This window comes from Balaenoptera physalus, assembly GCF_965194825.1.
Source record: "Balaenoptera physalus genome assembly, chromosome: 12".
Taxonomy (NCBI): Eukaryota; Metazoa; Chordata; class Mammalia; order Artiodactyla; family Balaenopteridae; genus Balaenoptera; species Balaenoptera physalus.
Window position 1 is genome coordinate 74681524 of NC_138897.1, and position 21069 is coordinate 74702592.

Below are 21069 nucleotides of genomic sequence, written 5' to 3' on the forward strand. Positions count from 1 at the left end.
ATGTAAATAGAACTTTGATGGCAGAAAATTTCCTGAAGCTTTGTGTGGTTTCTGGCCTAAGTCAGTGAGATTTGTTCAAGGTCTGGCTGGCAGCTTTAACTGATGCTGATGCACCTGTTCTCCGTTATTTTCATCTGAGCTGTGTCTGGTAAGTAGAGAAAGGAACAAGGTAAGTTATACTCGGGATGATTAGGGATGTGCCTTGAAGGATAGTGAATGTGCATTGCTTCTCTTCACTCCTATCATTCAATCCAGCTCGCTGATCCAGCCCTTGCTCCTGGCCTATGTGTCTTCCCTCTTATTTGAAGTTATCTTCTATCTTCCCTTACTGCCCAGCAGATTTTGGTGACATTTCATTACTCAGTAAACACCTCCATTTCTAAACAGCTTTACACTGCTGAGATGAATCATATTACCTCTGTGTTGATGATCTGTGTCTTATTAACTGTACCTTTCTTTAAGCAGATTTAAAAACATCTAAACCGGTTTCTTTTTTGACCCTTCACTGGGTTTTCATCACAGTCCCTGAGGGAAAGACTGTTGCTCTTCTCCATGTTCACAGTTTATTTTGGTTCCATGAAGCCCAGTGCTCCTCAACAGCTGTTAACAAGCTGCCCCAAATGCCTGCAAAATGAGAGGGTTACACAACAATGAGCTTATCACTCATTCATTTAGTCATTAATTCATGCAACAAATATTTATATTGAGTGTGGACTCTGGGCCAGGCAGCCTCAGCCTAAGTCAGTGAACAAGACAAGATCCTTGCCATTATAGAGTTTGTTCTCCAGCATGTGTGTTTATGGGGCATGGAGGAGAGACAAAAATAAATAAGCAAATTATTTAGTATGTTCGGAGGTGATAAATGCTACGGGGTGGGGGGATGAGCAGGCCAAAGGAGGTTGGGATTGGGGGGACAGGGGGCATACTGTTTTTGCTGAGGGTGTGAGATTTGAACTAAGACTTCAAAGAACACAGAATATCCTTACATAGTATCTTGTGTGTTATGTGTATGTTTGCATGAAAAAGACCACTAATGACTTTGTATTTGTTGAACAACTGCAACTGTACTGAGATATAATGCTCATACCATTAAACTCATCCTTTTAAAGTGTACAATTCAGTAGTTTTTAGTGTATTTACAGAGTTGTGCAACCATCACCATTATCTAATTCTGGAACATTTTCATCACTCCCAGAAGAAACCCATTAGCAGTCACTACCCATTCCTGCCTCCCCCCGGTCCCTGGCAACCACTAATCTACTTTCTGTCTCTGTAGATTTGCCTATTTTGGACATTTCATATAAATGGAATCATGTACTATGTGGTCCTTTGTGACTGGCTTCTTTCACTCAGCATGTTTTCAAGGTTCATCCATGTTGTAGCATGCATCAGTACTTCATTCCTTGAAGAATAATATGCCATTGTATGGATATACCACATTTTGTTTATCCATTCATCAGTTGATGGTGACCTTGAAGTTTAAATATTGCAGAGTGTCATGGATGGGCTGTAGTGATGGACCTCCCTGTTAAGGACTGGACTGTGCCATGTAGAGGGAGCCCATTGTCAGGACTGATGTTGCCCAGTCCAGTCAGCACTGGTTAGGCTTGGTTCTGGAGAAACTAAAAAGCCACCATACTCAAAACCCTGCTTTTCCAGGTGCCTCCCTCCTGAGCAGTAGCTCTGGGTGGTCCAAATGTGGCAACACAGACCTGTGGGTTTTTTTCAAGTGTATTTTCTATTCCATATTTTTTCTACTTTAAATTGTAACCTTGGTAAGTTGTTTACCCAAGACAATTCGCAATGAGTTTTCTTTTCTTTTTAATATTTTGGGTGTGGTAGCAAGTAGAGGCAGATCATCCTAACCAATTATTTGCAAATATCTGAACAAAGTCATTCTGGTCATACAGGGAAGACTCCACGGAGGAAATGGGAATTGAATCTGGATTTTGAAAGAAGGTTCGATTCTCAGAGAGGAATAGATGAGGAAGGAAAAGGCATGTTCCAAAGAGAATTCAAAGTTTATCTTTTGGGTGACTGGGAACCCCTGGGTCCTGGAGCACGTGTCTTAGGTATGATAATTTAGCATCTATCCTCTGCGCATAAAGTGCGATGGTGTTGGAATCCTCTGGACTCCTGCACAGGAGACAATCAAAGTTTCAGAACTTCTGTCGAGGGGGATGTTTCAGTTACAGCCTCCGGGGCTGCAGATTATTTCCATCAGAGTCCAAATGACTTAATGGCTTTCTCACCCCCGCCCCGCTCCTACACACACAGTTGAGAGTAACTGTCTAAGCGACACCAGTGCAAGACCCGGACACGCCCCGTCATGGCCCAGCGGCACACCTCCCCAGACCGCCGGAGTCGTTCCCGTTCGATCCTGGGGGTGGGGGTGGGGGTGGGGATGGGGGTGGAGGACCAGGTGCGGTGGCTCCGCTCCCAGGAACTGCAGATTGGGGCGGGGGAGCCAGGAAGGACAAGAATCTAAATCTTGCATGGGAGCAGGAGGCGTGGGGTCTCCATAGAGGACGCACAACAGCCCAGAGCAGAATGCGATCCCCATTCCCGCCGAACTTCAGCAACCGCGAGGAGAAATGTCTGCCGCGGAGGGCGGAGCGCGGTGGGGGCGGAGCTCGACTCAAGGGGTGGAGCTAGAGCGTGGGGGCGGAGCGAGGATGAGGGGGCGGAGCGAGACGGTGGGAGGTGGGCGGGGCTACAGCAAGGGGAGGAGCGCAGACGGCGGACGAGAGGCGGGGCTGGGGTGAGGGGCGGAGCGAACACGGGGGCGTGCCCGGCCATCCGGCCCCGCCCCTGCCGCAGGCGCGCCCGCCCCGCCTTCCCGCTCCCCCCGGCTGCAGAGGCGGTCGAGTGCTGAGAGGGAGGGGAGAGCGGGTCACGACGTTGCCGGGGCGGGGATAACCCCTCACGTGGAGCAGATGAAAGGGCCGCGGCGCGACGCCCGGGGGAGCCGAGCAGAGCCTGCGACCCACAAAGCCGCCGCCGCCGCCGCCGCCGCCGCGATGGGGCTGTGAGGCGTCTGCCCGCGCTCGGTCCTCCGCCGGCCCGCGACTATGCCCGGCCGCGCCCGCCCTCCGCGCCCTCCCGCCGCAGGACCATGAGGCCGCGCTCGGGCGGGCGCCCAGGGGCCCCGGGCCGCCGCCGCCGCCGCCTCCGCCGCCGCCCCCGCTGCCCCCGCGGCCGCCGCCTGCCGCCGCCGCCGCCGCTGCCGCTGCTGCTCGGGCTGTTGCTGGCGGCCGCGGGGCCCGGCGCGGCGCGGGCCAAGGAGACGGCGTTCGTGGAGGTGGTGCTGTTCGAGTCGAGCCCGAGCGGCGACTACACCACCTACACCACCGGCCTCACGGGCCGCTTCTCGCGGGCCGGGGCCACGCTCAGCGCGGAGGGCGAGATTGTGCAGGTAGCTGCCCGCCGCCCGGGCCCCGCGCCGCCGCCGCCACAAGATGGCTCCGGGGGCTGCGCCCGCCGACCCCGCCGCGGGCTGGCGGGCGGGCGGGCGGGAGGGGCGGCGAGGAAGCCAGCGGCATCCCTCCCTGGCTGGCGGGCGGGACGCGGCCTCCAGGGCGCCGCCGCGGGGGGCGAGCGCACGTGGGGGCTCGGCCTCCTGTGGGTCCGGGGAGCGGGAGGGGGACCCCGGGTCCGGGCACCCACGTTGGGGCAGCCGCCTCGGGCCGTTGCGGCTTTCGGTTTGCCTCAGGTGGCAGTCCCGGGAACTACCTGTTGAATGCCAACTTCGGAAAGATAAGTGATGAAGGATGGGGTGGCTTGTTCCAGGTCGCAGGCTGTCCTTCCCATCCGTGCATGTTCTTTTGGGGAGTAGCCAGCCTTGTCTGAGGGGCTGCACAGCATCAGGTTCTCCCCTGGAACCTGCCGCCAGCCTCACCTGGGCGCTGACCCTCCTGTGGGGTTCTGGACAAGCAGCGGTGGGAGGAGAGCAGCGGGAGCCCGCCGAGGAGTGGGGATCGCGGGTGCCCTGGAGTGGACGAAGCAGGCAGCCCCGCTGCGTGCCTCAGATTACAGAGGGTGGGAGGGAGGCAGCCTGCCCGCACCTCGGCCAAGGACTTCTGCAGAGGGCCTGCAAATCGGGAGACGGGGTCGCTCACTGACAGGGCCTCCACCTTGCTCCAGATGAAAGAGGTGTGCATTCCAAAGGCTAGGGAGAGCTAGCTTTAAGCTGACCCCGCTCTTTCGAGGAGGAACTCTGAGCCCAAGCCTCTGCAGATGGTGAACTGGGTAGATGCCTTCCTGCTTCGGGGCTATGATTTTATCAACTTGTTAGTAGACAGCCAGCGCACTTACTGCGGTTAATATGCGTGCCTGGGAAGGGGGCGATTTGAAACGGTTGGCTTGTCTTTGAACCTTTTGGGGGAGAAGAGTTGGCTGCAGGGCTCTAAGCTTTGGGCCTTCTGCACTTCAGTCTTGGATGAGTTATGAATGAAGAGAGGGGGACCGAGTGGAATAACTGCAAGCAGCCTTTCCTTTCCCCTCTCCTGGTGCAGACTCAAAGCCCTGCATGGTTAGGACAGGGAGCCCTGCAGCTTGGCCCTTAGAGGTGTGTCCTTACATCGCTATCTTAAACTTCTGCAGGATGAATAGAAGGGAAAACACATGTTTTTTGAGTTCTGTGACTACGTATATGTTAAAGGATTTTGGACATTTTTTTTTTGTATAATATAATTACAGTCTTTATAAGATTTAGAGACCATGGTGTGCTGAAGATTCCTACACATTTCATTCGCAACCTTCAAGCACAGTTTGAATCTTAAAGCTTACTCGTTGTGACTCCTTGTTTCTCTTTGAGGCTTTCACTGTGGCCTGATGCCTGTAGAAAATATTTGATTTACAGCCTTCTAAGAGAAAAGATGTTTTAACGTGGCACTTCACTTTTTGAAGGAGACTTTTGAAGTTTGCGATTTTTATCTGCAGTGTTTTTTAACTTGTACTCTTTCTCCCTGGTAGTTTGTCTGGCGAGCTATCCGTTATGAGTAGTGCTGTGCTTTGGAGATAATCTGGGGTTCACCATTTAATACAAAATTAGCAGTTTAAACACACCATTTGTAACTATTTTATCCTTGTGAGTGGAGAGATAATGTGTGAATTTGGCAGAAGGAATCTATTCTCTTTTAAAACTTTTTGAAGTGCTTATCTAACTCCTTTGTAGTCCATTAGCCTGGCCAAAAAAAAAAGTCAACAGTTGCTAAGTAAAGAAAGATGACTTAAATGGTATTTAATAAGTTTACCTGTTAAGCAATCACTAATAGGTGTCCTTAATTCCCTTATAACTGCAGTAACGCTGGTGAGTTTATCTGAGCTGTCTGAATAGTCATTTCTTGGTGTTCTCACTCTATATCTTTGATAACTTTATTGTGAGGCCTACTTGCCAAACCTCTCCGTGTGCACAGAAGGAGCTCAGCGTGGCTTCTAGGGCTGTGTGTGTACAGAGGCTGGCATGCTTTTATTATTTCTTCGAATACGGTTGAGTGAAGGAACTGGTGTGGCCCGTCAGCCCTGAAGAAGGTTTTTGTAAGGAAAGCTGATGTTTTAGGACTGCTGAGAGGGAACGTCACATTTTGCGTGAGAAATGAGAATGTACAAGAAACAAATTGGTGTTCAGCTTCAGATTAATCAGGTTTTCTAAGTGCCCTTGTTGAACTTTTCAAGCCTCCTTCTATTTACTATCTTGAAAAAACTCTGCATAATTTGCTATTTAATATTTTATGGTCTTCAGAGCAGAGTTCATTTTCCTTTAACGGAACCTAAATAGTAGCCCTTATGGGATTGCTTTTGTTATTTCCCGTGGGATTCCGCAGCTCTGTTGTTCATGCTTTAGGGGAGAAAAGAACCGTTTTGGGAGACTCTCTCCTTTAAGAATTCTAAGATAGGAAATTGGTTTGTATCACTGATTTTTTCCCCTCCCTGTTGTATGCAATGGAAGTATGTGTGTGTGTATGTTTATAGAGTAGATACCTTATCATAGTCTGGTTTGCCCAGATACTCCTAATTAGAGTACCTGTTCATTCATCTGCATGAGTTGGAGTAGGGGGAGGCCTGGTTAAGAAGGGTGTGTGTGTGTGTGTTTGTGTGTGTGTGTCTGTCTGTGTGAGTGAGAGAGAGAGAGAGAGAGAGAGAGAGAGAGGTATTCAAACCTTGGGATTAGTCACAGGAGTCTTGGTTCTCTCCTTGTGCATTTTAGGCTTAAATAACTTTCCCAAGGTCATCAGTGTGCTCTGGAAAAAGATTTTTTTTTTTTGACATCTTCATCTGTGAAAGTTGTGGAAACAATGTGTCGGTATGAAATGCTATTCATTACTTTTATTATCTTATTTATTCATACAGTATTAAAGCCCATTTGCTTTTAAGTGTCAAGCATACAGTGTGAATGATGGAGGAAGTAATTACACTTCTCCCATAGTTCTGAAGTGTGGAACTTTAAAGGGTTCTTAGACATATTGATACATATTTCATCTTTGAACCAATTTGTTGCTATTAATGAGATCCTTATCTGAAACTTTGAGACTTGGTTGTTCAACTCACATGGTTAGTGATGTTAAATAAAGGCCCAATTAAACACTGGCTAGGGGTATGTGGATTGGTTAAGCAAACAAAGCAAATTTGCATAGAGGTGAAAGATTGTTTCAAAGTGGAAATGCATCTTTTCCCCTCTTGAAGTCAGATATTTGGAAATCCTTGAGAAATTCATTTGTAGAAGAAATCTGAATGGTAGGTTTTGTGTAACTTTAAAATCGGCCTCTCTGGATCCTGGGTTAAGTGTTGAATGGTCTTGAAAGCAGAGCTTGCTGAGAACATTTAAGAACTAAACCAGTGGGACTTCCCTGGTGCAGTGGTTAAGAATCCGCCTGCCAATGCAGGGGATGCGGGTTTGATCCCTGGTTCCTGAAGATCCCACATGCCACGGAGCAACTAAGCCCGTGCGCCACAACTACTGAGCCTGCGCTCTAGAGCCCACGAGCCACAACTACTGAGCCTGCGTGCTACAACTACTGAAGCCCGTGCGCCTAGAGCCCGTGCTCCGCAACAAGAGAAGCCACTGCAGTGAGACGCCCGCGCACTGCAAGGAAGAGTAGTCCCCGCTCGCTGCAACTAGAGAAAGCCTGCTCACAGCAACGAGGAGCCAACGCAGCCAAAAATAAATACATTTATTAAAAAAAAAAAAAATCACTAAGCCAGTGCCTTTAGCCATGCGGGGTGAGAGGAGAGCTGAGTGGTGGGTTAGAAAGGCTGAGTGAGGTCCTTAAATAGCCAGTGTTAACTAAGGGTATCAGAGAGAATAATTTTAGGAAACTAATTCCTCTGCCTTGTTTCCCTGTCAGTTTGTTTCTGCAGTTTAGCGTTTGATCAAACACTTTCTTTTCATCTCCATTTTAAGTTAACAGGCCTGCCTCTAAAAATTGACTTGGCCTAATAGAACAATTGCGTGCTGACAGCTGACCTGGATTTACACAAAAAGGGACTGCTGACTGTCTTGTCAGAAGGGCCTTCATAGGTTAAAACCAAGCATTTGATTTTGGGAAAAACATTAGGGCTGTGTTTTGTGACCTTGTGAATCCTTAGGGGCTCTTATTTTCTGTCTTGTTCTCTGAGATGCCCTGGGGGTTACTAATACAGCTCTGTATGGAGATGAAAATGGGAGTGGGAGGTAAGTGTGGGGTCTGGAGACTAGAGAGGGTGGTGATGGCTTCCATTTAGGAGCATTTATTTTGTACCGGGCACTGTGCCAAGCACGTCATGTGTTTGCTCATCTAATCATTACTTTAACATGGAATCAACAACTGTTGTTAACCCATTTCACAGATGATGAAACAGGTTGAGAAAGGCGATTTGACTTATTCAACCTCACACATCTAGCGCATGATAAAACCTGGGTTGAAACCCAGGTCTTTCTGGCCCCTTGCTTCCTATTATCGCCAAATAAATAGGATTTAGCCGCTAGGTCTTGACATTAATTCAAGTCTAATTTTTTTTTAATTTTTAAAATTATTTATTTTATTTATTTAATTTTATTTTTTTGGCTGCATTGGTCTTAGTTGCAGCATGCGGGATCTTCGTTGAGGCATGCGGGATCTTTCATTGCGTTGCGGGCTCTTCGTTGTGGTGTGTGGGCTTCTCTCTAGCTGTGGTGCGGGTTTCTCTCTAGTTGTGGCGCTGGGGCTCCAGGATGCACGGGCTCAGTAGTTGTGGCGCGGAGGCTTAGTTGCCCCATGGCATGTGGGATCTTAGTTCCTCGACTAGGGATTGAACCCGTGTCCCCTGCATTGGAAGGTGGATTCTTTACCACTGGACCGCCAGGGAAGTCCCAAGTCTAATTTTTAACAGTCTAGCATAGGGGTTCTTTTTTTTTTTTTTTTTAAGTTTATTTATTTATTTATTTATTTATGGCTGTGCTGGGTCTTCGTTTCTGTGTGAGGACTTTCTCCAGTTGCGGCAAGTGGGGGCCACTCTTCATCGCGATGCGCGGGCCTCTCACTCTCGCGGCCTCTCTTGTTGCGGGGCACAGGCTCCAGACGCGCAGGCTCAGTAGTTATGGCTCACGGGCTTAGTTGCTCCGTGGCATGTGGGATCTTCCCAGACCAGGGCTCGAACCTGTGTCCCCTGCATTGGCAGGCAGATTCCCAACCACTGCGCCACCAGGGAAGCCCAGCATAGGGGTTCTTAACCCGAGGGACACAGACTTCCAGAGAGGGCCTGTGAACCCCTGAAATTATACACACAATCCCGTGCATGTGCACTTTAATTTTCCTGAGAAGATACATAATTTTTCCCCTTGGTGGGTTCTGTGATGCCCCTCCTCTCCAAGAGGAAAAAGAGAAGCACTCACCTAGTACCTGTCATCAAGTAGTGCATCACTGAGGATTTGAGTGGCGTGAGTTGTAGAGAGGTCTACAGGTTTATGTGTCTCCATCGAGCATGTTCATTTGATAGATTTCTACCAAAGTCCTATTCTGTACCAGATACTGTATTGCTGTTGTCTTCTGGAGTTAACAGTCCCTTATAGAGCCAGACATGTGTGGATAAATGATAATTCTTCCCAACTGGGTTTCCCTACACAATAGAGCCCTTGGTCCTGAAGGCATCCATTGTCTCTAATGGATTAACTTCTCTCCTGTGCATCTATCTGATAGTAGTTAAATGCATCATCCTTGGGAGAAGTGAGAAGATAGTCACTCCAAGAATTTTGTGCATTTAATATCGAATCACTATGTTGTGTACCTGGAACTATACTTTATACTTAAGTTAAAAAAAGAATTTTCTGCATTTAGCTGGTGAAGGGCAAGAAGGTGAGGCTCAATGCAGGGTGTGAGAGTGCAAAGTGCAGATGTGTGTGCCTTTGCAGTAATTCACTGGAAGATGAAACGGAGTGTCCATCGATGTTGAAATGCCTTAAGAGCAACTCCTTACATCTTCCTTGTGGACCTGGGCACAGGCCTGTTTGCTTTTGTTCATCCCTGGGTCCCCGGTGCTTGCTGCTTAGCAGACACTCACTATTAGTGAATGAATGATGGATTCAGAGTGGACACCAGGCAGGCAGTGGGTCTTAATGGGCTTGGATTAATTGATGAGAACAACGTCATTTGCTTTGGCTATACATTCTGGGATTAGCTTTCCTTTTTGGTTGTTATTTACAGAAACTTGCTTGATTAGATGCAAAGAATGGTTCTGGTGGACCCACTGATATTATAATACCAGGTTGTATGAAAGTGACCTGTGTGTGTGCACATGTTCAGGGACAGGGTACCTGACATAAAGGTCTGAAGGCGTGCTTTTCGTGGTAAAACACTGATTATTGAGAAAGCCCTAATGTGGACAGCTGTTACGGATGGACAGACACATGGAGAATAGTTCACAGCCAAGCCCTAGTGTCCCTGGGAATAACTATAAAGGTTTGGTATTCAGAATCATCATTAACCTGAATACATGTCATGTGAAAACTTTGCTTCTTGATGGCGTTTCCCACGTCTGGGCGATGGCGGATTTGCAGTTCATGACAAAAATGACTTTTAAATCCATCTTAATAATCTGAAGAACCAGACTCAGCCCTTTAATGTGTTCGATAAGGAGACCAAGGTCCAAAGAAGTGAAGGGCCAGGGCCATGTGGTGAGGTAGAGATGACCTTGGAGAACTGTCTGGGTCTCCTGACTTCCAGGCTTGGGCCTTCATGTCATCCTCGGCTGCACCTCGGCTGAGTGTGCCAGGGAGAGCCAATAGAGAAGCGTGCTTTATGATCAGGTGTATAATTGGGGAAAGCCAGACCTTCTAAATCTGCACATTGGTTTTAAGTGGTTGCTTTTCTCCTTTAATTTACATTTTGAGTCGCTCAGTTTTCCTCTGTCAGAGCTTTTAAAAATAGGTAGTAATGATCCTATGCTTCTGCATGCCAGGCCTTGGGCACAGTGCTGTGCTTACACTTAACGGACGAGGTAAATGGGATGCCCCGGGTTTTCAGATGAAGAAACTAAGCTGAGAGAGGTAAAGTCACTGAGCAGGTCGGTAGCAGGGATCAGATTCAAACCCAGGTCTGTGTGATCTAAGCCATTTCTGTTTTTACAAGACTGCTTCACTTGGCACTTTCTTCTGCTTGGGATGAGATTATGGCAGCTGATGGTGGAATTTAGAGTCAGTAATCCAGACTGATGGACCAAGAAATGAGTCTGTAACTTCAACTGAGAAAACCCTCCGCTCTTAGAGATCTCTTCTCTCCCTCCCTCTCTCCCTCCCTTCCTTCCCTCCTTCCCTCCCCTTTTCTCTCTTTCTTCTTTTTTTAATCACACAATCTCATTCTACCTTGTTTTTTCCACAAAGAGCCATTCTGCCAAGGTTGGGAAGAGGGACCAGTGACTTGAGTACACAACTGTCGCTCCGTGGCACGTCCGTTGTTTTTTGGCTTTGGGAAAGTTGGAATGGCCATGGCGCTCTGGCATTTAAAGGGATTTCTGACGTGAGACACACCTCCTTCCTGTGGCCAGCTTTTTAGAGCCATTTCGGAGCCTGCATGGCTTTCTCCAAAGAGGCCCCATCCTGTGTCCATCGCCTTTCTTACTTTACAGTCTGTATGTTCCCTGTGATTTGAAATTTGATTTAAAAGATTGTAAGAACCTAAAGCTGTGGCTTCTCCCTGCTCATGCCATCCTCCTGGCTGTTAAACCTTCCCATAGGTCTGCATTTCCGCAGTGGACAGGCATTCATTGCTGCCTTCTGTCCCCTAGACCCTGTGCGGGGTGAGGCGGCAGGTGGGGATGAGTGAGACACTGGCCTTGCCTGCAGGCAGCTGAGTGGAGGGGGCAGACAGCGTGCCAACCACAGGTCCTCTGGTGGAACACACCTATGGGATACTGAGGGTACGCCTGGCCCAGGTGCTACGTGTAGGCCTGGGCAGCCCATTCTGAAGAAAAACGTCTGTAATGACACAGTACATGGATTTGCGCCTTCTGGCCCTTTCTGACTCATTTTTACCTACCTTTGAGGTTAAAGCTGATAACCCCTTCGTGGAGACGTGCCTTTATACCTGTCAAACAGGATGGGGAGGCCGTAAAGAGTAGAGGTTCTTTGTTCCATTTGCAGCTTGAATGAGATGTTTTAAAATCTGACTTTTAGCGGCTCTGTTGACTCATGATAGTGTGAAGAGAATGAGGTCAGCTGGCCTATTGTGGTTCAAGGGAGAGCGTTTTATTTTTATTACCCTTAAGATGTGTTGTAAGACTTGATATTAACCCCCTTCTTTCCCCAGCAGCCAGTCTGTTATGGTTGTTTAGAAACTCAGTGTGTAGAGCTGATTTGGTGAAAACAGACTTTGATGATTCTAGAAGTTTCACGGGGGAATTTATGTTGGAATGGGGACTTCTGGTCTCCTGGTGTAGAAGCTGCTGCATTTTAAAAATAGGAGAGTAGGGGTGGTGCTCGATTAGGTGTGTGTGCGGGAAGCCATTCAGTGCTGTAAGAATTTAATTAAAACTTGATTTTCTACTTAAACTGAGTACCCTGACTTGTCAGCAGACATTTATTGAGTTCTTACCATGAATACAGCCTAGAGAAGAAACAAAACATATACACCCACAATACAGTTTGTGATTTACAGATGTCATTTTCATGATTTCTCCCATACATATTTGGGCAGTTGAATTAGCTGCACTTAACAGAGGAAACCAGGGCTGAGAGTGTAAGTAAGCTTCTCAAGGCCACAGAGCTGAGATTGAACTTGGGTCACTTGAAGACAAAGCTCACTGACCCTCTTGCTTAAGGACCTGGGTGTATTTTGATACAATTTGGGCAAAAATGTTAGAATAGATTCATTTTACATTACTTCTTGTCAGGGCCAAAATTTTCCTTTAAAAAAAAATCATCTAACTTATTTTTTAATTATAAAAATAATACATATTGTAGAATACTTGGAAAATACAGAAAAGTATGAAAAAGAAAATCAGTCCCGCTGCCTACACATACCTCTGTTAACCTTTTGTGTTTTGGTATAGATTTCCTTTCTTTTTTTCCTATGAGCTTGGAGGGATTTTTAAGAAAATTGGTAAAAGCATTACATAGTGTTTATAACCCTTCATGTACCTTAATTATTTTCCTCTTACTAATAAATACTCTGAAACATTTTTAGTGTCTTGTTTTTCTTTATTATAAGTAATGCTGTGAGGAACATCTTTTCTCTGTCTCTTGATTGTCTTCAAAGAATCAAGTTCTAGAATTGGGACCACTGGGTCGAGAGGTATAAACGTTTTTCATGCTCTTGTTATGTATTGTCAGTTTGCTCTGCAGAAGAGTGGATCTAGTTTACACTCCCCAACCAGGTCAGCACACGTGTTTCCACACACCCCCACTCACAATGGGTAGTATCTTGTTTCTTAAAAAAAAAAACAAACCTACATCAGAAAACAATTTCATAAAAGTGAAAGGCTCTATATTCCTATCACTTAGTAAGTGGTAAAGTACTGGCTTTTTCCCTCTGCCATGAGGATCTGAGTTATGACCAATGTCTGCATCGAAGGGAAGGTACCTGGCGTGGTACCTGGGTCCCTCCCTTGTAGGCGTATCTGAGCACAATCCAGGAGCTGCTACCCTAGCGTTCTGGGCAGGGTCATATCGGCTGGCCAGGCAGATGGCCATGCTCCGAGGCCTAGAGGCGGCCTCAGGGGAGGGACCACTGTGCTGTCGGCACACCCCGTGGCAACTGATTGTGGCCCAGGTGGGTGCTGCTGCACTTGATGTTTTCTGCCCTCTTTCCCTGTCCTCTCATTCAGAGTGACGCCGTCAGTTTGTGGTGGGCAGAGATGCATTAGAGCCAAGCACCAGACCGTCAGGGTGCCTCCAAACAGCAGGCCCATGGGCTGAAAATGGCTTCCTGCTATTTTGTTTGATCCCTGTTAAAAAATCTAGAAATTTTACATAATAACCTGGAGCTTTGGCTCTTCTTGAAAAATGAAAAGATCTGGCAACGTTGGGCCCACATTCCCACGTGGCGACAGCCTGCCCCAGTGGAATAACAGCTGCCCTCTTCAGATGGGACACAGGCCCCAGTTTATAAGCCTCTGTTGCAGTGCTGCGGCTTGCTGCGCACACTGTAACGATCCTGTGTCTACCAGTGCCTGGGCCCTGTGGGCATTGACGTTTGCCATCCATTCTATCGCTGGAAGTTCTGGAGCTGAAAGCTTTTAAGTTGCGCTTGGCAGGTCTCTGTTCTCTCCTTTCTCGGCCATCTGCGTGTCAGATGGCCATTAGTGGCTTTATGACACTTCACCGGACCATGTGAGCCTCAAGTTCTGCTACCGGGGAGGGCTGCACCGGCCCTAGGGTGACCAGAGTGTTCTCTTCACTTTGACACAGGGGCTTTCATTTTCTAGAGCCATTTGGCCTGTGCCTTCATTATGATCTTTGTCCCTTCTCTCTTTTTGCTCCTTGGTTTCTTTTGACTGCGAGAGTCCTTGATTGAGCTGGAGGGCACCCTGGAATGCTGTGGCTCTGCTCTCCTTTTACAGTGAGGGCACTGTGGGAAGGTTCCTCAAGCCTTTGGTCACGAGAGGAGCTGGGGTTAGAACTCGGGTCTTGGTGTTCCCAGGTGCTGGTCTTTCTAGAGCGGCATCCCACTCTGATGCTCAGGTTCCAGCAAATCTTCCACATGCTTTAGGGGCCCCCATGAACTTTCACCCGTATTATCTTGTTTCATCCTCCCAGCTAGGATCGCCTTCCCTGGATTCTACCCAGAAGGCTGTCTGCTGTTCAGGTTGTCCCGGTTGCCAAGGCTTGTCCCACACTTGACGTAGAATGCTTTTCTTTGTACCTATTGTATGCTTTTACTTAAATGCATTTGACATTGTGTGTTCAGCACCTTTATGCGATTTTTGGAACCATCAATGGGTACTCAGCGACTTGGCATCTTTTCAGAAAGTGCCTCAGTCTTGGAGTAGGTGGGAAGCAGGCAGCTAATGGCATGTAAACAATGTTGCAAGCTTGACTTGCAAAGCCATTTCAAAATTTAAATCAAGGTAGCTTGTGGCCAAGTCAGAGGAAATGAACTTGTTCTTTCCTTGCTGACCTTACTGCTTCATGCCAGGTGCTGCCTAAGCATCTCCCTGCCTCACAGTCTCACTCCTCCCAGCAGTTCTTCCCCTCCCCATCAGATTCATCTTTCCAAAGTAACCTCTGATCTTGTCATTCCCTTGATCAAAATCTTTCAGTGCCATCCTGTTTACTAGCGAGCTGAGCACAGAGATGGCCTGGGATGCGGGCCTGGGTCCTGTGTGATCCCGCCCTTATTTCCTGAATGGGTCCTGGGCTTTCCTCCCTCTGTGCCCTTCGTTTTGGATTGCCCTTCTGCGGGAATATGTTTCTACGCCTCCACGTTCCTGACCCCCACCTTTGCCCCCTACCCTCCTATCCTCTCTCCCAATGCTTTCACCTATGGTCAAACTTCCAGCTCTTCCCATCAAGTGTTTCAAAGTTCTACTGGTGGGTTCCTTCGACTGAAGCACTCCATTTTTCACTTCTCAGCTGGTCTTCAATACCTTATTCTTTGTTTTCTTTTCCCCACAAAATCACAGCTCCCAGCAGAGCGGGCTTGTGTCTTACTCATCCCCCTATTGCCCTGCAGTAAAACTCTTAAATATTTACTGAGCTGAAATTCCTCTAGATCATGATACTTTGGGATAGGGTAGTGATGGAGATGTTAGTGTAGCCAGAAGAAGACTTGGCTTTTTGAGGGAGAGCTTTCTGTGATTGTAGAAACAATTCACAAGACATGGGTATGTCCTAGGGCTATTCCAAGTAGTTGGGAATGGACCAGACTCTGAAAATAATTTCACCTTGCCTCTGTTCTCCAGGCCTGGAAAAAGGAGGTGGGATCAGGACGTAGCACCATCTGACTCCTCCCAGGCTGGCGTGTGGCTGCCTGGGTGCAGTGTTCAGAGCATGCTGGAGAAGAGACATCTCAGCCTGACAGTAGACTTTTAGGGGGTATGTTTTATTTAAATATGAACAATATTTTGGTGTCACTTAGAAAACTGGCATTTTGGGGAATAGTAAAAGTTACATGTAGTTCCAGAATGACCCATCCTTACTTAAATTTATACCATATTGTTTCCTCGATCCCCCTCCCTCCAGCCTTGGAAGTTCTGGCTGAGCCTGTGTTTAGGTGCTGGATGGGAAGCAGTTTTAAAGGACTACAGTAGTATTTCTAAAGAGACCAGCAGACTGCAAGTGGAAGAAATTTAGATTTCAGTTTAATGAATATGATTTTCTACTCTTTAAGGGCCCCACTATAAGCATTTGGGAATTATTAAGTTATTGCTTCGTTATGTACATGTTGGCATGTTGAAATTTTTTTTGGTTATTGTTGCTGTTTGTTGTGGAACAGTGGTTATTATATGGGTGCTGGGGCCTCCAGGAATATTCCAGAGTCTATCCATGACGTGTTATAGTTCACTTGTACTAGAGGGTTGTCATGCCTTTTCACGGCATGTCCACTCCGGAAATGTTCCAGTGCCCATCAGTAAGTGTCACCCTCACTCAGGGAGTTAAATGAACAGCTAATGTGTAGTTTTGAAACTTTGGAGTTATTAGGTTTAAATCTCTAGGACACATATAAACTTGCTTGGCATTAAATGTACCGTATGAGTGATTCAAGTTCGAGAGGCAATTTTTGCATTTCCTGACTCTTGTGTTTAAATTTGCAGTCTCAACATTGCATCACCGTAGGATTTCACATTTAATGAATATTTATGTTGAGCCGAGTTCTATACGAATGCAATGGTTTCTGACTTGATTATAGCTTGCTGTGTGCTGTGGCCAGGAGTGCCCTACAGACAACAGAGCTGGCACACGTCTTAGCAAGCCAGGCCCTGGCGGATGTGGTTAGGGACCACAGTGACTGGTGCTCTGGTTGCCATGCCAACCTTGTTTTTGGAAGGGGGAGGCTCTGAAACAGCAATGGGATGGGGGTAGAATAGTTTTGAATATTCCAAGTGAAATTATTCCGTATATGTGTTCCTACAAGAAGATGTAGAAAACTCTAGAATTCTTACAACATGCTCACATGACATTAATTTTCTTAATAATTAATTTTTAAAATTTACTTAGGCAAGGCTGTTTTAATTGTCCTCTTGCAAACTTGTCTAAGTTCACGTATGAATGTCTTCCCTACTTGCTGCAGGATAAATAAGGAATCTTCTGTGTCTTACTATTTACAAACCCTCCCACCTCCTGCCAACATCCCTTGCCCTCTGGTAACCCTGATCCAGTGATGGCTGATTGGGGGAGGGGAAGGGAAAGAACAGTAGGCGGGATGGTTGGGGGACTCCCCCTCCCCAGCTCCTTATCCTCATTCCGCCCTACTTCCCATTTCAAGAAGGCTTATCCTCTTCCCTCCCTGATCGTGTATATTCAGCAAAGAGCATGGTGGCAGGTGCCATCACCCATAAGTGGGATCTTAGGATGCCCAGCTCTCAAGGGTTGGCATTCAAGAGCTGAGAGAGGAAGAGGAGTGATGTGTCTTGGCATCCAGCACTGGAATTCTGTCGACCCCTTTGCATATGGTATCCCGCATAATTAATTCTGTGGTGCTTGGGGGTTGTGCAGTGAAAGGTGCAGAAGGGAATTGATCAGGCCTGGTAAGCCAGATGGGAGCCCCGGATGGCAGGATGGGATGGGACTCTTGGGCACCATCCTCTGTCTTAGAGCCCCTCTACAGAAGGAGACCCGAGCCACTGGAGGCTGGGCTTGTGCAGCTTCAGTAGCTCAGGCAGTCCCATGATGTAGAGGGCCTGTCCTCAAGGCTCATCCCACAGAAAAGAAAGCACCCCACCCCTTTGTAAATTTATTTATTTATTTATTTATGGCTGCGTTGGATCCTCGTTGCTGTGTGCGGGGGCTGCTCTTCGTTGTGGTGCGCAGGCTTCTCACTGTGGTGGCTTCTCTCGTGGAGCACGGGCTCTAGGCACGCGGGCTTCAGTAGTTGTGTCACACAGGCTCAATAGTTGTGGCCCGCGGGCTCTAGAGCGCAGGCTCAGTAGTTGTGGCGCACGGGCTTTGTTGCTCCGCAGCATGTGGGATCCTCCCAGACCAGGGCTCAAACCCGCGTCCCCTGCATTGGCAGGCGGATTCTTAACCACTGCGCCACCAGGGAAGTCCCTGCCTTTGAATGAAAACTTACTATTTCAGAAGTAGATGCTGACCACACATCTAATCGTTGCTTGCTGACTTGGAGTCGCCTGTGTGACTTCCCAGTAGATTGTCTCATCTTCAGCACAGGGCTGGTGTCTCAACCTTTTAACATTTCCCCACTCCAACACAAAGGGTCCCTCTGTGTGAATTAGGAAAAGCTGTCCCTTCCTTAAGATACCTGGCTTCTGTTTGCCATAATGTGGATCTAGGATGACTCCAGAAGTGGACGGCGCCCCCTAGAGTTGTGCAGGCTTGAGGCACCTGTCTGCAAGTCGTTCCCTCCTCTCCAGCGCTTCTCTCTCAGCAGTTGTGATTTGCCGCTTCTAATTTCTGTAGTCTATTCCTAGAATACCAGGGAACCACGTTTGCCGGAATTGAGTGTAACGTTAAAAAACAAGATACCAAGGTGAGTAAGGAGTTTAGTACACGGATTCTTGACATCTCCTTTGGCTGCTTTTTTGCTTTGTGTTGACTGGAGCGGGGTCCTCAGGCCTTGGGTGCATTACAATTAAATGGATAGGCCTTTTGTGGAGCAGAAATGGCACCACCATTTTATGGGAGAAGATACACATGTCTTCCTAGTAACCAACTTAAAAATTAACTTTCTGTCTATAACCTGATTTGGGTGTAAGTTCTCTTTAGTTCTGTGTTACAACCTTGAACCAACTGTATTTGGGAGGAGTTGGGACAGCACTTCCGTGTCATGGGACATTGGTGTGGCTATTAGAAGCAGGAGTCTGCACCTTTGCTATGCAGACACCCAAGGTTTGTCGGGTTCCTTAAACTGTGTTGTAAATTTTGCAGAACAAAGTGGTTCTGGATTTCCTTTGCTGATGGGAGAGGCAGCAGAGCACCAAGTCTGGAGCCAGACTACCTTGGCTTGGACCCGACTCTGCCAGTTACCTGCTGTGGAAAGGTGACTTTGCCTCTCTGGGTCTTAGTTTCTTCATCTATACAATGGAGTTGAGTTACTCACACCACTCTTTGTGTCTAGTGATGATAACGATGATGATGAAGAAAATAACATACAGAGTTACGTAATGTTCGTCACATATACTAACACTTATGTTGTAGTTCCCAAATGGCTGGAAATTTTTATTCTAAAGTCGTAGTTTATCAAGGTTAAAGAATCCAAAGATGCTAGTCATTGACAAGAGGAGTGATCATATTGTAGGTATCATTTCCAACATGCTCAGTGCTGACCACTTGCACCTGTGTCCTTTCTCCCCTGGAAGCGCTCTGCGAGGGGCCGGGGCTGTTCACACCTTGCTGATCCCTGGTTCCCTCCTTCAGCTCTGTGTCCTGGGCGGGGGCGGGGGTGTGTGTGTGGGGGTGTTTGCTGCAGCTCCATCTGCTCATCCCTGCGCGCTACAGCTAGATCACCGTCCAGGCTCTGAGCTCTGTCACTTGGGCCCGTACACACACACACAAACACACACACACACACAGACACACACACACAGACACACAGAGACACACACACACACACAGACACACACACACACACACAGAAGCGTGTGAACTGCAAGTCCAGTGCACAGGAGGCTGGGTTTCTAGGCCAGCCTGTCTGTTGTTCCTGAGGCCGCTTGGCCTGCACATGGGCGTGACTGCTCTGAAGGGAAGCAGCGTGGTGGCTTGCTTCTCTGGATCCAGCCAGGTCATGTGGAATGTTGTGATGTGCTAAGGCTGTGCTCTGGGGGCCTAATTATGTGGGACCTGTGGCAGGCACAGGTGACTTCAATGCTTGATTTGATCCGCTGTGCAATTATGCCAATGCAAATACTGTATTAATCTTAACCCCCCAAGTTAGGCACATGGACTTTTTCTAAAAATGGGAATGATAGGAGTGCATTGTGGGTTTGTTTGTTTTTTTTATAACTCCCCCCACCCACTCTGCCAAGGCTGTGCAGTGCATTCCTCTCCTTGAATGGAGACGGTAGTTTCTATCTCTGTCTACCCCCTTCTCGCACATTCCTGAGACTGGATGACGGAAAGATGCCCCTTTCCCTTCTGTGCAGGTGTGTTTTCTCCTTGCTTTCTCCAAGAGGTACCGCTGCTTTCTACTTCAAGGCCAAAGAATCTTGCTCCTCAAAGGATCTGCCGTCCTGATGGAACTTTCTTAAATGGGGACTCTTCTGGTTTCCTTAGGATCCTGTCCTGAATGTGTGTAGGGAAACTGCTTGGTGACTTCCTGCAGTGACCTTGAGTGTGCCTGGCGGGGCTCAGCTGTAATTTCTCGTGAGGCACTCGAGCGAGGTCAGGGCTTCCACTCGACACCCTCGCAGTGTCTTAGGTGAAGGGCCCACTCACAGGGTAAGTAGAATGCATCTGGTATCAGGAAGTGAGGTCGTTCTTACCCAGTCCAAACTGGAAAAAAGAAAAGCCTCTAAATAAGCAAGCAACCTAACCTCACCTTGAAAACGATTCTGGGCCAGCCTCCTCCCTTCTCTTCATTCGGCCTCTGAGCGGACCTGGTGGGATTTACCAGCTTTGAAGTCCTAAGGTGCTATTTTAATATTTTTCTTTTACACTGCAGGTTTCGAGACCGATTTAACTAGATTCTGGAGGGAGCTCACTTTACAGCATTCTTAAGAGCTCGGACAGTCTTGAAAGAGTTAAACTCTAATTAGCTCATTCCTAAGGTATTTAATGCCCTTATTAAAACTCAACTGCTCGTTCGCTTTTTTCTTTAGTGAATCAGATTTCTCGAGGAGCTGAGCCCTCACTCCTCAGATCACAGGCTCACATGTTGAAGCTGGCAGTGCTAGAGGCTAGTTCCTATCTGTGTGACAGCATTTTTAATTTAACAGGACCGCCTTTGATGTTCCCAAATATTTATAGGCAGCTTTAGATCATTTCAGCGTGTGCTTTCTTTTTCTTTTCTTTTCTTCTCTCTCTCTCGCTTTTTTTTTTTTCCAAACTGGAGCAAAAGTTCTTCCTCATGCAACAGCCTTCCTTTTATCCTGTTAGTTTATTTTTGTTTCCTTTGCAGCTTTGGCGAAGGCTCTTTGGCTGCATTCACACACACAGGATTGACTCTTCCTTTTGCTCCTTTGGTAAAGGCTACCTCTGTGTATCATCTGCCTGCTTGAGATTGCTTAAGGCGCTTCTCTTTGTCCCTCGACTTTCTAGAGACTGAGGTTTTTTCTGATTTGTCTCAGGAATCTGCTCTCTGGCTGACCTGAAACCTTTTAGATCCATGCAGAGACCTGGGCAACGTGTGTGAAGGTGTCTCTTTATGGATGACCAGGCTGCGCTGTCCTACTCTGCCTGTGCGTCTTGACCGGGCCTCAGCAAGTTATGATTTATGATGTAACTTTGGCAGAGACTGTTGTAGCTGGGGCAGGAAATACAGATAGACAGAACTCTGTTCTGATCAT

The 21069-nt window shown here is 47.6% G+C and overlaps 1 protein-coding gene across 1 annotated transcript in view; it reads left to right on the plus strand.

Moving 5' to 3' along the window:
* The first annotated feature begins 2853 nt into the window (after positions 1 to 2853).
* Positions 2854 to 21069, plus strand: part of ZNRF3 (zinc and ring finger 3) — a 148716-nt gene continuing 130500 nt past the window's right edge. Inside the window, exon 1 of the mRNA XM_082416276.1 lies at positions 2854 to 3415. Coding sequence (XP_082272402.1) covers positions 3116 to 3415 — 300 coding nt within the window. The 5' untranslated portion in view covers positions 2854 to 3115. The remainder of the gene's footprint in view (positions 3416 to 21069) is intronic.